This window comes from Myotis myotis, unplaced genomic scaffold (assembly GCF_014108235.1).
Source record: "Myotis myotis isolate mMyoMyo1 unplaced genomic scaffold, mMyoMyo1.p scaffold_m19_p_3, whole genome shotgun sequence".
Classification (NCBI taxonomy): Eukaryota; Metazoa; Chordata; class Mammalia; order Chiroptera; family Vespertilionidae; genus Myotis; species Myotis myotis.
The window spans coordinates 177,800,487-177,818,099 of record NW_023416335.1 but is presented as its reverse complement, the minus strand read 5'-3'; the positions used below and the strand labels follow the sequence as shown (position 1 = coordinate 177,818,099).

General features: G+C 38.3%; 1 protein-coding gene across 12 annotated transcripts in view; it reads left to right on the top strand.

The window, feature by feature from the left end:
• STK38L (serine/threonine kinase 38 like) overlaps positions 1-17,613 on the top strand; it is a 67,504-nt gene that overhangs the window by 42,612 nt on the left and 7,279 nt on the right. For 6 of the 12 annotated variants that reach the window (XM_036302085.1, XM_036302077.1, XM_036302078.1 and 3 more), the window contains 10 exons: positions 1,285-1,386; positions 3,019-3,070; positions 6,017-6,139; positions 6,356-6,439; positions 8,874-8,997; positions 10,743-10,897; positions 11,190-11,292; positions 11,476-11,537; positions 16,361-16,478; positions 16,918-17,041. In XM_036302085.1, the coding sequence (XP_036157978.1) occupies positions 1,285-1,386; positions 3,019-3,070; positions 6,017-6,139; positions 6,356-6,439; positions 8,874-8,997; positions 10,743-10,897; positions 11,190-11,292; positions 11,476-11,537; positions 16,361-16,478; positions 16,918-17,041 (1,047 nt within the window). The remainder of the gene's footprint in view (positions 1-1,284; positions 1,387-3,018; positions 3,071-6,016; positions 6,140-6,355; positions 6,440-8,873; positions 8,998-10,742; positions 10,898-11,189; positions 11,293-11,475; positions 11,538-16,360; positions 16,479-16,917; positions 17,042-17,613) is intronic. The other 6 variants (XM_036302084.1, XM_036302082.1, XM_036302083.1 and 3 more) reach the window with 6 other exon arrangements.

The following is a 17,613-nucleotide window of genomic DNA, read 5'->3' as shown; positions in this document are numbered from 1 at the left end:
AACCAGGGGTTCATCATCAGGAAAAATTCCAAAAGATTGAATTTAGGCAGAAGGAAAGTGATCACAAACAGAAGGTTTAAATGTGAATAGGTGGATAAATCCCCCAAAAAGCTGACTGTATAAAAACAATAATAATGACATTGTCTTGGGCATTTTTAAAAAAAAGAATTAAAATATCTTCTAACGGTCGACTCTCCATCAGGAGGGAAGTGGAATGAAATTGTTCTTAGATATCTTTGTATCTTTAAGAATAGGAATACAATGGAGACAGGATAAAGATTAATTTCAGACTTTGACAAATTAACTGTACATGTAATTTCTAGGGTAGCCACTGAAAGACCAAAAATGAAGTTTGTAACTTCCAAACCTGTAGAAGGAAAATAATGGAATGAGGGGGAAAATCAGTTCAAAAGAAGGCCCAGAGAAAACAAAAACCTGGAATACCAAATAGTAAGCATAAATAGAAACCACAGAATAAGTTAGAAATAAATCCAAATATAGTAATTACACTAATTGTAAATGTAATGGAAGCCTCTGGGAGTGTTCACATCATCAAGGGAGAGTGAACAAAGTGGAAGAAAACCAAGGAAAGAAAGACCTATATTTTCTCAGGAGGCAGGCATGAGTTATTTGTCAGAAGTTTAAAGGTTCATTGTCGTTTCTTGCTGAAACCTTAAAGTAATTCAATTTTCCCCTCTATTTCTAAACAAAGGAGAGTAAGAATAAAAGCATCTGCTGTTATTAAAATAACACAAACCACAACAGTCTCAGCTTGGTGGTGCCATGGAAGTCATATTAAACAGTGTATACTACACTTTGTAAAGTATATGATTATCTATCCATTGTGCTGAACATCTGACACTAATACACACTAATATTGAATGTAAACTGTAATTGAAAAATAAAAATTATTGCATTGTTAAAATAATAAAAATACATAGTAAAAATAGTTTATGCTTTAAGAAAACATGCGATGAATTTTTAAGGTTTGACTAATTGGATAATACATAAGCTAAATAAAGTACCAAGCAAAGAACAAAATGCCAGAGCATTTGAGGAGAAAAGCTATTTTTTTAAAGGTACAAGAGAAGTCATAGGTGTTCCGGGTAGGCATGGTGCAAATGAATGAAAATTAGTGCCTCTTGCTCCTGAATGAGATATGATTCCATGAAGTGTTAGTCTTGGCAAGGAAAAGGTGCAGTAGAGGTCTGAGAAGAATAGAGTTGCTTGTATGTGGCTATCCCTCCCAGATTAATGGTCCTCTCACTCTTTGGATTCTTTCAGCAGAGGAGAAAACTCAAAATCATTCAGCAAGCAGCTCTGCAGGCCCAGAGGTACACGATGGCAGGCACAGAATCCGATGTTAGGAGCTTGTTCCATTCTAAGGTTGGGCTTAGGGGAATAATATGTAAGAAAAGATAAAAATCAGTATGGTAAGCACCAAGGTACCTATTATAACTGCTGAGGAAGTAGGTGAAGAATATGTTATTAGGTTTCATCTCCATTTGGGTGCTCATTTATGAACAGGCTCTAGATATTTTTGCTAGGAATTTTCCTTAAGAAAGAAAAAGAAATGATTTTGATGGATTAGGAAAGAGCTTACTTTTGGACTCCTATATAATAAAAGGATAGTATGCAAATTGACCCTAACTGTGGAACAACCGGGAACAACTGGTTGCTATGACGCGCACTGACCACCAGGAGGCAGACGCTCAACACAGAAGCTGCCCCCTGGTGGTCAGTGAGCTCCCACAGGGCGAGCTCTGCTCAAGAACAGGCCAGGCTAATGGCTGCAAGTGCAGCAGTGGTGGCGGGAGCCTCTCCGCCTCCTCGGCAGCGCTAAGGATGTCCAACTGTGGCTTAGGCCTGCTCCCTGTGCAGAGCAGGCCTAAGCCATCAGTCAGACATCCCCTGAGAGCTCCCGGGCTGCCAGAGGGATGTTTGACTGCCAGGTTAGGTCCGATTCCCTGGGGAGTGGGCCTAAGCCGGCAGGTGGACATCCCCCGAGAGGTCCTGGACTGCAAGAGGGCGCAGACTGGGCTGAGGGACACCCCCCCCAACCCCCCCCCGAGTGCACGAATTTTCATGCACTGGGCCTCTAGTACTGTTATAAATAACAAATACTAAACAATGTGGATGGTAGTTTCAGTCCTCAACCCCTATACCCATGTGGATAAAGCCTGGGAAGTTTGTCTTCTAGCATACTCCAAAACTAACTAGAAAGAGCTCTCTCTCAGGTTTATCTTTAAGAAAAGCCAATACAATAGAAATAAAATACTTAATATTCACTTGGAGATGAGTTACAAAATTTGTGCCACAACCGTTTCTCTCATTATCCTGTTCCTCCTCTATCCTCTCCACACCCTCTTCTTGTTCGCTTTAACTAACTTCAAGGATGCCATTTTAAAATAATAACTGAACTTGGCTATACTGTACCTTGAAAAGTTCTTGTAGTTCTTTGGGTTACTTCTTATATACATAGATGGTTTTCTAATTTATAAAGAATTAGAATAAAATATACTTAGTTGCACTGAACATCTTTCCTTGATTATGTAGGAAATCAAGTTTAGAGTTTAAGTGAAGGATGTGGACAAGCTCATTTAACTAATAGCGTTAGAATCAGGATTTGAATGGATAGCCACCTTGAAAATTTGTACTTTTAGTCATTATAGTTACCTTTATATACATCAAATATAAATATTGATATATGTTAATGATTTTGGTGGTTTGAACATTAGATAACAGAGTTTTCCTTCTTAGAACATTAGTCACCTTTGCTAACAATTCATTTAGACAACTTTAGAAGTAAATTTTATTTGACCAGTATGAGAAAGCTAAATCTGAATTGGGTTTATATTTTGAGAAAGAAAACTATGCTTAGTGATTATTTTAATTCAACTTGAAAGATTTTTTTAGCATACCAAATTGAAGTGGTAAAATTGAATAAATAAATGTACATTTAAAAATGGGAGTAGTTAGGAATGTATTTAAAATGTAAATTATTTTTTTGTTGTTAAGGCAGAAGAAATTAGAAGTGGCTATGGAAGAAGAAGGATTAGCAGATGAAGAGGTAATGTTAGCTGTGATTACTGTGACTATAGTTAACAATACTGTATTATGTGCTTGACAGTTACTAAGAGAGTGGATCTTAAATGTTCTCACTACAGAAAAAGAGTAGTTATGTGAGGTGATGGATACATTAACCTTATTGTAATCATTTTGCAATATATATGGATCAAATCATCACATTATATACCTAAAACTTACACAACGTTATATACTATTTCTTTTTTTTTAATTTTTATTTTTATTGGTTTCAGAGAGGAAAGAACAGGGGGAGAAAGAGAGAAAGAAACATCAATGATGAGAATCATTGATCGGTTGCCTCCTGCAAGTCCCCCCACTGGGGATGGAGCCTGCAATCCAGGCATGTGCCCTGACTGGGACTCGAACTCTGACCTCCTAGTTCATAGGTCGATGTTCAACCACTGAGCCACACTGGACTCTAAGAATTAAAACTAATATCATGGAATAGATTTTTTTTAAAGTAATGTAACAACATTATAGGTGATGTCCCATTTCTGTTAGATTATATATTCCATATACTTGGGATTCTCCTTTTCTGCTAATAGCTATCTCCAACACATAAACATTGTTAACTTGCTATACTACACAACCTATAAAATATTAATAAACATTATTTTCTTTAGGTGCTTCTCTCTTGTTTATCAATTTTGAGTGTAATTTATGAAACTGTGTAATAAGGTTATTTTTTTCATTCAGATTACACAAGTTTCTAAAGCTAAATCCAACTGCACTCTGTTTATTCTATAACCCATAATGTTAGAAATCTAGAATGTCTTTCAGAATTCTTATATTTACTCATTTATGTAATTAAAAGGGGTGGGGAGGAATGTCTTTACTGCTTTGAAAGACTGTACTACAGTGCCACCATGTGGCATTTTTTATTTAGTCTTCAAATCTAAAACTGCTTTTTGATCTTGTTTTACTAGTAATTCAGTTTTTTAAACTGTTATTCAAATGGCATTTTTGATCCAAAAAATAGTCTTCACTGTTTTCACTACTGATGTGCCTGAGTGTATAACTTCACTTAACTGTCTAAAGATATTTACATTGAAGACATAATTCTTTAAAGAGAGAGGAAAGGAGAGGGATAGAGAGATAGAAACATCGATGAGAGAACATTGATTGGCTGCCTCCACCACACTCCTGGGAATTAAACCCGTGACATCTTGGTTCATGGATTGACACACAACCACAGAGCCACACCAGCCATGTTGAGTACATAATTCTTAATTTGATCCTCTTAGATTAACTTTCTTAGAATTATCAGAATTCTATTGCATTGATGATACACATTTACATATTTCTAATTAATATATATAGTTTACCTAACCCTCTTGAAAGCATAAACGGAGGGATAGGGAAGGACTATTTAGTAGTTATACCTTGAGCTGCATGTCAGAGCGATGTTTCTGAGCTGTTATGGTCATTTTGACTTGTCTCCGCCTCAGAACTGAACCACTGAATGCTTGATAGGGTTCAGTTGAAGAACAGGAGTTTAATTTTCTTCATTGATTATTTTCATTTCCCATAGGAGCTTTGTCAAAAACAAAATTTTGTTTGGTGAGGGGAAAAATGAAATATAGAACAATGAAACAAATGCCCATTCCAAATGTACCTTCAGATATTTCATAATGTTTCATATTAATGCTCATTATTTTTGTGACTGCTGGAGAATGAATTGTGAAATTCCTGACTTGAATATTTTAATGAATTCTTCATGTAATTATCTTTGTTGCAGTTTCATTTTTTCAGGAATTTGTGTGCCAAGTCTCAAGCAGTTTATTAAAATCTTTCCAAGAATAAATTCTGCCATAAGCACATCTCTATGGAAACACTCTTGCTTCGTTGTTTTGGTGTCATAAGTCTCAGTAGTTGTGACAGAGCAACGTTGGGATTTAAGGAATTGAAGCAAAGTCGATTTCTTTACAGAGTCAAAATCAATATCAGAATACTATTAGCATTGCCTAAAGTTTAACTTTTATTTTTTAATTAAGTTAGCATATAGATGAAAGACTATCATGATATAGTTAAGATGAAATATTTAATGGGGTATACTTCAAGAATAAAGATTTTTCAGTTGTTAAAAAAGTTTTTTAAAGTTTTCTTTAGATTTATTTTTATTCGTGCACCTGTGGGGTCCCTCTGTGTGGCCTGCAGGGATCAGCCAAAACCAGCAGTCCAACAGTCGGGAGGGATGTAGTAGTGTGTGAAGCGGCAGGCGGCTGGGGAGGAGCCGGAGCCTGGGCTGGGCACTGCGCTGCTCCTGCTCATCTCGCCGAAGCTTGGTAGGCTCGCTGCTGCTCTACTGCAGTCGCGCCACCGCAGCTGTGCTTGCCAGGCGTGAGCCCGGCGTCTAGCATCCATTGGTCAGCTGTGCGGTGCTCCTGCTGTGGGAGCACACTAACCACCAGGGGGCAACTCCTGCATTGAGCATCTGCCCCCTGGTGGTCAGTGCATGTCATAGTGATCCATCTATCGGTCGACTGGTTGAACAGTTGACTGGTCGCTTAGGCTTTTATATATTTAGATACTTCACCTCACTTTTTGTTGTTGTTGGTAATCCTCACCCAAGGTTATTTTTTCCATTGAGTTGTTTTTTGGGTTTTTTTTTAGAGAGTGGAACCGAAAGAGAGAAACATCGATGTGAGAAAGACATATCAATTGGTTGCCTCCCGTACGTTCCCTGATTGGGGCTTGGGATCGAACCTGTAACCCAGATATGTGCCCTTGACTGTAATCGAACCCAAGACCCTTCAATGTATAGGCCAACACTCTAATCACTTAGCCACACTGGCCAGGGTTTCACCCCCATTTTTATATATCTTGTCTTTTAATACTGTAGGCTTCCTTTGAAACAATCTGATTTTAAAGCCTTCTTTTAAACTGTCTTTTTTTTTTTTTTTTTTTTTTTTTTTTTTTTTTTTAATAGAAAAAGTTACGCCGATCACAGCATGCTCGCAAGGAAACAGAGTTTTTACGGCTCAAGAGGACCAGACTTGGCTTAGATGACTTTGAGTCTTTGAAAGTTATAGGAAGAGGAGCATTTGGAGAGGTGTGGTTCTTTTTAAAATACACTGTTATTGAATATATATCTTAAAATAGATTTAAAATAGATATGTATTAAAATAATTTAATTTGAATAGAATTCCTAAAATACCATGAATGGCAAATTGCAACACTGTTTTCTTTAAAGGAATCTACTATTTACTCCTAAATACAGAGTAGTGACTGTTTAACATCTACAATGTGGTCAATTTTCACATGCTAGGTGCGGCTGGTCCAGAAGAAAGATACAGGCCATATCTATGCAATGAAGATATTGAGAAAAGCTGATATGCTTGAAAAAGAGCAGGTATGTTCTTTAATACATGCAACTAAAGAAACATCCACTGGCTGATGTTGGAATTTTTTAAAATAAATCTATGTATCTTACTATATAATCTAGTAATTTTTGATAGCCTATGCCATAGCTTCTCAATTCTTATAGTTAAAATTTCTTCTGAATTTATAATCTAAATATGTATTAGTCTGTTCAGGCTGCCATACCAAAATACCTTAGACTTGGTGACTTAAACAAAAGAAATTTATTTTCTTACAGTTCTGGAGGGTGGAAGTCTAAAATCAAGTTTCTGGCAGGCTTTGGTTTCTGGTGAGGGCTCTCTTCCTGGCTTGCAGGCAGCTGCCATCCCATTAAGGCTCCACATAGCCTGTCCTCGGTGTGTGCACACACAGTGTGAGCTATCTGGTGTCTCTTCTTAATACAGATACCAATCCCCTCCCATCACCCCTCCACCCCCAATGACCTCACTTAACCTTAATTACCTCCTTAGATGCCCTTTCTTCAAATCCAGTTATCCTAGGGGTTTGGGCATTATCATGGGAATTTGAAGGCAAACATTCAGTCCATAACAAAATACCCTCTTTTCTGACTTCAGTGAAAATAAAGGATAGTTCTCAGTACCATCAATCCCTGTCACATATCACAAAAGCAAGAACAGTCTACTGAGAATTTGCTTATTTTATGTATTTACAAAATCTATAACCACTCCAATTTCATACTTCTGGGCTGTCTTCCTGTTTTTTATGACTTAATGTGGTTTCAGTGGTAGCCATAAATCTGAAAACATTACTAGTATTATTTTATCTATTCACCCGTGTTCCCAGTCTGGGTGGACACTCATATGCTACATATGCTAGTGAAGGCCTCTACAATGGCGGTACAAGGGGAGATGGCACCTCTCTGTACCTAATGCTTTACTTCAGTCTTTTAGTGCCCACCTGAAGCTTACTTTGTTATTATATCAATATAATATTAATTTTTATTTAAATATGGCCCACTTGAATTTTTACTGCATTCTTCCACTTTATTTCTATTTCATTCATCCAACAAGCATTCGCATGTTCTAGGTTCTGGGAATACAGTGGTTAACAAGACACACCTGATCCTTGTTCTTTTATAGTAGTGGGGAAAATAGGCAGACCGCTATTCCAAACAGTCATGATTGATAAGTCCTATGAAGAAATTAGTTTTATAAAATATATGTTTATTGATTTAAGAGAAGAAGGGAGAGGGAGAGAGACCTAGAACATCAATGATGAGAGAATCACTGTTAGGCTGCCTTCTGCACACCCCATACTGGGGATTGAGCCCACAACCCGGGCATGTGCCCTGACTGGGAATTGAACCGTGACCTCCTGGTTCATAGGTCAATGCTCAACCAATGAGCCACACCAGCCAGGCAAGGCTTTTTCTTTACCATCTTAGAATGCTTTGTAAAAGACAATAGGTAAGAATTTTGAAACAGATCCAGAGAGATTATAAAGTTTTCTAATGCAAAAAAAAAAAAAAAAAATTTCTTAATTTTCAATTTTTATTCTTGTGCTTTGCTCTCAGTGCATTTAGCATACTAGATAATAATACAGTAATCTGAAATATGATATTTTAAGCAGGTCATATTTTATTATCATGAAAAGGTTTAAAAAATATTTGTTCTCTTGTGCTTTGGGCCAGAATTCATAGTGGTGCACAATGAAAATAGCAAAATTATAAAATCAAACCTTATTGGTAGTCTTTCAAGAAATAATGCAAAAATATCTGAAAATTGATTATATGAACTCCACAAATTACTCAGTTTATAAAATATTCCAACTTATAAAATGGATCCCTAGTAATTGTGTATCTGACAAAAATCAGTAGCAAAACTCCACAAAATTACATTAATTTGTTATAGATTATGTTTATAGATGTTATAGAGGTTGTATGTTATAACAAAAGAATATAAAGTTATTATAAACGTTTCTGCTTAAAAAAGCAAACCAAATGGTTAAAAACCAAGTCAAGTCCTTTGACTACTAAAAGTTAAAAAATAGTTTGCTAAGGACCCTGACTTTGTCAAACTGATTTATAGAGCATCGCTTACTTCTTTTAACATTTAAAAGTCAGACTAGGGCTCTAAATTTATAAGACAAAGCCAGGATCTTTGCCTAGGTGGAGAATATGGTCAGGAAGGTTTGAGACTAGTCATTTTTCTACCTTAAAGGCCTCAGCTTCCCCTAATATACCTGTGGATCCCACCTTTTTAGGCCTAAAGATATAAGCTAAAATAAACTATTTCCTGAGGTTCTCCGTGTTTAACGAGAATATGAACATGCATATATGTTTTAAATTTTTTCTGAAACTCCAGCTTTCCTTCATGACTTCTTAGGAACTGGATGGATAATTGTAAGAGGTAAGCTTGAAAATGTGTAATATGTTACAATTATTTTTTCAAAATACATTCATCTAGGTGGCTCATATTCGAGCAGAAAGAGATATTTTGGTAGAAGCAGATGGTGCCTGGGTGGTGAAGATGTTTTACAGTTTTCAAGATAAGAGGAACCTTTATCTAATCATGGAATTTCTCCCTGGAGGTAAAAGCAAACGTAACAGCAATGACAGGCTGAACACAAGCAAATCACTATATGTAATTAGAATTTTATTGATTAGGTTTACTTTGGTATTCCTAGCTCTGAGGTTTATATAGTCAGTCATGGTTTTCCAATAGCTCCTCCCATAATAATGCTAATTTTGACAAATTAGATTCTTTTGAAGAAAGAAAAACAAATCACTAAAGAAAAACAACCCAATGGGCAAATGATAGTGCACTGAAGAACTCTGGCTGTCTATAAAAATATAGGAAAATGTTCAACTTCACCAGTATTCAGGGAAATGCAAATTAAAACAAGAATGAGATACCATTTCACACTCATCTGATTAGTAAAAACATTAAGACAGATGAGGCTGTGGGGAACTGGCCTCATATATGTAAATTAATCAGTAAATCCTAATGGGAGAGCAATTCATACATAGCAGTAAAGTGGAAAATGCAGGTGTCCTACAACTCCACAATTCTACAACCAGTTATCTTCCCTGGAGATTCTCCCCATGCCCATGTACAAGAGACCTGTAAAAGGATGCTCATTGCAGCATTGTCATAATAGTGAAAACCTGAATGCAAGATAAATGTCCAGCCATAGAAGGCTGGACAAATAAAATGTGGCATAATTATGAGATGAAATATTTTACAGTAATTAAAAGTCAGGAGCTATATCTTTTTCAATAGTAATATCTCGGAAACAGTGGCATAATAAAGCAAGCTGTGCAATTATATGTACAATTGATACTATTTGTGTAATTTTTTAAAAAACCTACAAAAGACTGTAAGTCTATAGATTAATATATAAGTATATGAAAACATTTTAAAAAGAAGCTAGAAGGATACACATCAAACTAAATGCATGATAATGGTTACTCAGCAAAATGGGAAAGAGGAATAGAATGGGAATGGAGAACAAAGAATACTACTTTATTATTTTTTTAATCTGAAGCATCATGAAAATACACTTTGTCAATTTTGAATGGTAAGTTCACCAGTGTTTGTTCTTTGCCTCCCTTTAACAAAAAAAATCCCTTGAAAATAAAATAATGTCTGGCCCTAGTTGGTTTGGCTCAGTGGATAGAGCATCGGCCTGAGGACCAAAGGGTCCCAGGTTTGATTCTGCTCAAGGGCACGTACCTTGGTTGCAGGCTCCTCCCTGGCCCGGGCCCTGGTTGGGGCACATGCAGGAGGCAACCAATCGATGTGTTTCTCTCACATCGATGTTTCTTTCTGTTTTTCCCTCTCCTACTCTCCCTAAAAATCAATGGAAAAATATCCTCGGATGAGGATTAACAAACAAACAAAAAAAGAATGTCTGAAGGTAAGTCTTTTAGTGGAATGATGTCCTATTTTTGCTATCCCAAAGAGCTCTGAGTGTTTTTGAAACTTGAATTTGAAAGAATACTAGTATATCCCATTTCCAGGTGTGCTTATTGATTCATTTTCCAGTTTGGTATGTTTTTCTCAGCAACTTATTCTGGATGTTGAGTGGTGAATATTACTTCATTATTAGCTCTGCTTTGATTTGATTTCATGTACTTTCTATCTTAAACCCATTAAATGTCATAAAACTTTTGCCTATTCAATGACACTTTATTTGGCCCTGGAGATGGTTGGAGGTATACTGGGTGGATCATAAAATTCAAAAATCAGGCATACATTGTGTAGATACAAAGAAAGCATTTACAAGGTATTTCCCTTTTGAGGCATTTCAAAACATGATACTTTCCTTTATAGGGGACATGATGACATTGCTAATGAAGAAAGATACCTTGACAGAAGAGGAAACACAGTTCTATATTTCAGAGACTGTTCTGGCAATAGATGCGATCCACCAGTTGGGTTTTATCCATCGGGATATTAAGCCAGACAACCTTTTGTTAGATGCCAAGGTATGTGAATAAACTGGCGAATTATTAGGTCGCTAGTTATTTTATGGAGTAATAGAGCTAATTTTGTGATTGGAAATGGACAACTGCAATTTATATTATTGCTAACCTACATTATTTTATAGAATGATGCAGTCATTATCATCAAACATTTATACTATTACATTTCATTAGTATGGATTCTAAGCTAAGAATTTTTATAATAGTTGAATTTTAAAAAGTTTACAATAAAGCTTTTGTTTCAAAGTTATAATCCACTGATTTTACTAGTTTTTTTTTTTTTTTCCTTTTTTAGGGTCATGTAAAATTATCTGATTTTGGCTTATGCACAGGATTAAAGAAAGCTCACAGAACTGAATTCTACAGAAACCTTACACACAACCCACCAAGTGACTTCTGTAAGTTTGATGTGTTCTCAGTTAAAGTGATATAGCTGATTTAATTCAGTACTGTTGAGAACTAAAGGGTCTCTCTCTCCCTCTCCTTACTCCTTAAACCAGTGCATTTCAAATGTGTATGTGTGTATTTGTTCTGTGGTGAGAGTTTTTCTCATGATAACAATTCTGTCTTGTTGAAAATAGCATTTCAAAACATGAACTCAAAGAGGAAAGCAGAAACATGGAAGAAGAATAGGAGACAACTGGTGAGTTAGCCATGTTTTTAGGAACAGTTTGTTGCTCTGGTTCTAAAATCTCCTTTGATTTTTTTGCTTATTTTGTATCTTTCACAATGATTAGTACTTACTTTATAGCAATGATAATGCTTGTTCTGGGATCACACAATTTTCTTAGTTTCTCTATAGTGTTTTCTTGCCTGTAAAGTGAACTGCTGATTTTTACTTTATGATTTAACTTTTGAGTAGCTTATAAAGCATACCTATAATTAAATAATTGTCTGTTTACTAGTGATTAGCACTTTATATAAAACTCACTGTAGTAAGTGTAATTTAGTAACTGCCTCGTGATTTCCATTTTTCCATTTTCCATACCTGTCCTGATAAAACAAATATCAATCAGCACATGTAAGATGGTTGTGTATTTCTAGGAACTTTTTTTATTGACAAAATAAACAGGAAACTTAGGGTGTTAACAGTCTTACAATGAATAAAGTTAGAAAGCAGACTTTACCACAGATAAATTACTCCTTTAATGTACAATAAAATAACACTATTTTTAAATATATTTTTTATCGATTTTTAGAGAGAAAAAGGGAGAGGCAGAGAGATAGAAATATTAGTGATGAGAATCATTGATTGGCTGCCTCCTGCATGCCCCCTACTGGGAATTGAGTTCGAAACTTTGGGTATGTGCCTTGACTGGAAATCAAACCAGCAACCTTTTGGTGTATGGGTCGATGCTCAACCCCTGAGGCTCACTGGCTGGGCAACACTATCTGTTTTTAACCCTACACTATTTCTCCTCTATTACTTAGCAAATATAAGAATCTTTTGCCCCTTTTCTTCTTTTTCTTTATCCTGTAAACTAGGTCTTTGAACATTCTCCAGGTTAAAAATGTGCCTTTTGACTTTGTTTTCCTAACTTCTTGTATAATGCCTAGCACATGTGGACACTCTGTAAATATGTTAAATTCAATAAAGTGATGAAAATGAAATTAATTTTCTCAAGAAGGTAAATAGACTGAAAGATAATAGTCTGATACCCTCTCGAACCAAATAAAATGACCTTGGCAGTATTGAGCTCATTCCCTCATTACCCCCAAGTAATTGCAAGCTTCCTGAGCTTGTAAAAACATTTCATTGTTTTTAAAAGTTTAAAAAATTTATTGAGCTATGCATTAACAAGAAAAACTTTCTTCTACTTTTAAGTGTGTCACTTTTAGATCAGATTTTATAATGGAGAAAAGTTTTGCAGTATCTCCTACTTTAAAAGGGAAAAATGAACATTGCTTAAAAATATGGTGGGGATTCTATAACCCCCTATTTACAGAATATTTACAGAAGATTACTTATGTGCATGTTTTACTATTCTTCTGGCCATCATTATAACTTGTAGTGTTTCTCAAGGGAGAAATAGAGGGGACTCTATGTATTCTCGACAGGAAATCCTTCAGAACCTGTATCCCCTGCCCACTAAATGCCATTCATGTCCTCCCCCAGGTCACTGAGATGACAAAATCTGCTGTCACACATTTTCAAATGGTCCCTAGAGTACTACCCTTAGTTGAGAACTAGCTCTTTAAATATAGTTTTGGTAAGACTTTATATGAATTAAGAATGAAAAATTGCATTGCTTCCTAATGGATGAGCAGTGGCCTGGAATTAGGTTTATAATGAAAATACCTGATGATGCCGAAACCAGTTTGTCTCAGTGGATAGAGCGTCAGCCTGCGGACAGAAAGGTCCCAGGTTCAATTCCGGTCAAGGGCATGTACCTGGTTTGCGGGCACATCCCCAGTAGGAGGTGTGCAGGAGGCAGCTGATCAATGTTTCTCTCTCATCGATGTTTCTGGCTCTCTATCTCTCTCCCTTCCTCTCTGTAAAAAATCAATAAAATATATTTTTTAAAAAAAGAAGAAAATACCTGATGATTATATATATATACTAGAGGCCTGGTGCACAAAAATTTGTGCACTGGGGCGGTAGGGGGGCGGTCCCTCAGCCCGGCCTGCACCCATTCACAGTCCAGGACTCCTTGGGGGATGTCCACCTGTCGACTTAGGCCCACTCCCCGGGGATCAGGCCTAAGCTTGCAGTTAGACATCCTTCTGGCAGCCAGGGAGCCCTCGGGGGATGTCCGACCAAAGGCTTAGGCCCCCAAGGGATCGGTTCTAAACTGTTAGTTGGACATTCTTAGTGCTGCCACGGAGGTGGGAGAGGCTCCTGCCACCACCACTGCGCTGGCCAGCCATGAGCCAGCTTCTGGCTGAGTGGCACTCCCCATGTGGAAGTGCACTGACCACCAGGGGACAGCTCCTGCATTGAGTGTCTGCCCCCTGGTGACCAGTGCGCATCATAGCAACCGGTCATTCTGCCATTCAGTCAATGTGCATATTAGCCTTTTATTATTATTACGAGAGGCCCAGTGCACAAAATTCATGCACTGGTTGGGGCGGGGGGTCCCTCAGCCTGGCCTGCACCCTCTCGCAGTCCAGGACCCATCACTCCTTACTGTGTGCCTGCTCGCTGCTCCTTAGTGCTGCCACAGAGGCAGGAGAGGCTCCCGCCACCACCACTGTGCTCGTCAGCCATGAGTCTGGCTTCTGGCTTAGTGGTGCTCCCCATGTAGGAGCGCACTGACCACCAGGGGGCAGCTCCTGCATTAAACGTCTGCCTCCAGTGGTTAGTGTGCATCATAGCGACCGGTCGTTCTGGTTGTCTGCTGTAACGGTCGCTTAAGCTTTTATTATATAGATATAGGATGTACCTATTTCCCCCCTTTTGCCCCCTCTACCCAGCTCTTGCCCCCCACTTCTCTCTGGCCATCACCATACTGTTGTCTGTGTCCATGGGGTGTGCATATATTTTCTTTGGCTAATCCCTTCTTTAAATTCACTTCTTTAAATTTTTATTTTCAGATAAGTGCTTATAACTGCACTATTATATATTTTCTATTATATCATTTAGAATTAAGGTATTTTTTAATTGAACCCTTGTAAATTTTAGCACAATTTAATAAATTATGCTAGAAGCAATTAGGAGATTTTTCATGTAATGCATATACATTTCAATTAATATTTTATTAATTTTTAATTTTTAATATTTTAATTTGAAATAATCTCATACATGTAAAAAAAACTATAAAATACTACAGCATATTATATGTACCCTTCACCCAATTTCTTAGGTGTTAATAATTTAAACCTAACCATTATACAACTAACAAAATTTGGAATATATTTTTCTTATAATCTCTTTAATGTTAATCCATTTACTTAATCCCGCCCCAGAAACCCCCATCAGCCTTCAGGGTGAATCAAAAACAAAACCCACTTTAAATATAAAGACACATATAGATTAAAAGTAAATGAATTAAGCTGCAGCCTGTTTTGCTCAGTGGATAGAGCATTAGCCCGTGGACTGAAGGGTCCCTGGTTCGATTCCAGTCAAGGGCATGTACCTCAGTTGCTGGCTTGATCCCCAGTCCCTATCAGAGCATGTGCAGTCCCCGTCCCTTTCCCCAACCAGAAGTGCCCGCCCCTCCTGCCCTGGCTTCTCATTGGCCAGCTTCAGGGCTCGGAGCCCACAGTGGGGCAGCTCCACCTGGGGAGTCAGTGAGCTCGCTCCTCTGTCTGGCCCTCCCGCATCTTCTGCCCGGGGATCTGGGATTCGGGATCCGGGATCCGGGATGCCGGCCCCACCTCCTTGGGCCGAGCCTGACCCGAGAGCCCAGAGCGCGGGGCTCGTCTCACCTGGCTGACAGTGTGACCTGGGCAGGTCTTGCCTGCTGGGCCTCGGTGTCCTCTCTGCACCAGGGCTTGGGGTGGGACGTGAATCAATGTGCTGAATATGCCCCCATCCCAGCTCTCCCGTCCTGAGGCTGTGGCTTTCTGGGCGGATTGGAGTCATTCGAGGTCCTTAACAGTCCCCAATTGCCACTGCGCCCCCAGGTTTTGGCCGTGAACTCTGGAGAGAGGAAGCTGGAAGCAGCAGGTCCCAGAGGCAGAAGGGCTCGCAGACCCCGGGAACAGGTGCACCCCTGCCACCCTGCGTGCCCTGCTGCCACGGGACCTGCTGATCTCGTGTCCCATGGTGGCAGGGCAGCCGGCTGCTGGGGGCTTCTGGGGTGGGCGTGCCCTGCCGCCGCGAGACCCGCTGATCTCACGTCCTGCGGTGGCAAGGCAAGACCGGCTGCTGGGGCTTCTGGGGCGGGCGTGCCTTCCCAGCGGCCGGCCTGCCCTGGATGGCGGTGCGCTGGCGGTTGGCGCTGTCCCGCCCTGCCTGCAGTATGCAAATTAGCCGCCATCTTTGTTGGCGGTTAATTTGCATATCACCCTGATTAGCCAATGGGAAGCGTAGCAAAGGTATGGTCAATTACCCTTTTTGTCTTTTATTAGATAGGATAGTAGGCTGTAGTAGTTTACAAAGCACATTCCTTCTCTTGTTTTCATCCTCATATCAATGGTACAGGCAGATATTATTACTTCAGTTTTATGTAAGCAGAGGCTGAGGCTCAGAGAAGGTAATGAACCTGCCTAAGACACATTACTTGTGAGTGGGAGAGCCAGGACTACTGGCTCAACCGTTTTTTTTTTTTTTTGAAATGGATTTAGGGCTAAATATATATATAACTCAATTACACTTCTTACAGGGCAGAAATCATGTCTTAAATAACATATTATTTGACTCAGTACCTATCACTTAAGCCTTATGCATGATAAACATGCAAAACAAGTATTAAAAATGAAAAAGTAACTTCTGTATACATTGCTTTTTACAGTAGTGAGCGATATTCATATGTTTCAAAAAATATATTAAGAATGGTAGTATGACAAGCTGTTCCTTTGCAGGCATATTCCACAGTTGGGACGCCAGATTACATTGCTCCAGAGGTATTCATGCAGACTGGTTACAACAAATTGTGTGACTGGTGGTCTTTGGGAGTGATTATGTATGAAATGCTAATAGGTATGTCTTATCATTTATTTATATACATACCATATAAATTTCCATGAGTGCTACTGATTGAACATGTGCAGATACCATGGGCTAACATATCGAAACTCTTAAACCAATTTCTGACACCCGCCCCCCATTGTTAAATACACAGTGATAGATAGCAATGAGCTCTCTAGGGATCTGGTTTCAGGAAGTGGGTATTTAATGGAACTTCCATTTATCAAAATTGTATCTGCATGGTTTTTCAGGAAAAAGGGGGAGAAGGATGCTTTAAATCCTTTATTTTATTGACTTCATTAGGAATTTAATTATAAATTAATGACTGGTGGCATTTTTTTTATTGTTAAGTAGAGCACTCAGAGCTACTTTGGTTCTTGTGACACTTATGTAATAGGTTTAGCATATTTGATCATAAGAGCTGATAAAACTTTTTTTCTCTGATACATAGGATATCCACCTTTCTGCTCTGAAACACCTCAAGAAACATATAGAAAAGTGATGAACTGGAAAGAAACTCTGGTATTTCCTCCAGAGGTGCCTATATCTGAGAAAGCCAAGGATTTAATTCTTAGGTTAGTGGTTAAATTCCTAGAGGAGGTTGTCGTATCTTAAAACTTCACAGGTACCCAAAAGACTAAATTGGCCATTTCACTTTTATGGTAGGGAAAGGACTACCACTGATATATATAATCAAGGAGATCAATAAAAAGGTGTTGTTGTGTGTTTGTTTTTTTGTATTTTTTTTAAATACATCTTTATTGTTCAGATTATTACAGTTGTTCCTCTTTTTCCCCCCCGTAGTTCCCCTCCACCTGGTTCCCACCCCACCCCATGCCCTTACCCCCCGCCACTGTCCTCATCCATAGGTGTAAGATTTTTGTCCAATTTCTTCCTGCACCCCTCACATCCCCTTCCCCCCGAGAATTGTCAGTCCACTCCCTTTCTATGCCCCTGCTTCTATTATATTCACCAGTTTACTTTGACTTACTTTTTAGATTCACTTGTTGATAGATATTTATTTGTTGTCACTTTGTTGTTCATAATTTTTATCTTTACCTTTTTCTTCTTCAAACTCTTCTTAAAGAATATCCTTCAGCATTTCATATAATCCTGGTCTGGTGGTGATGAACTCCTTTAGCTTTTT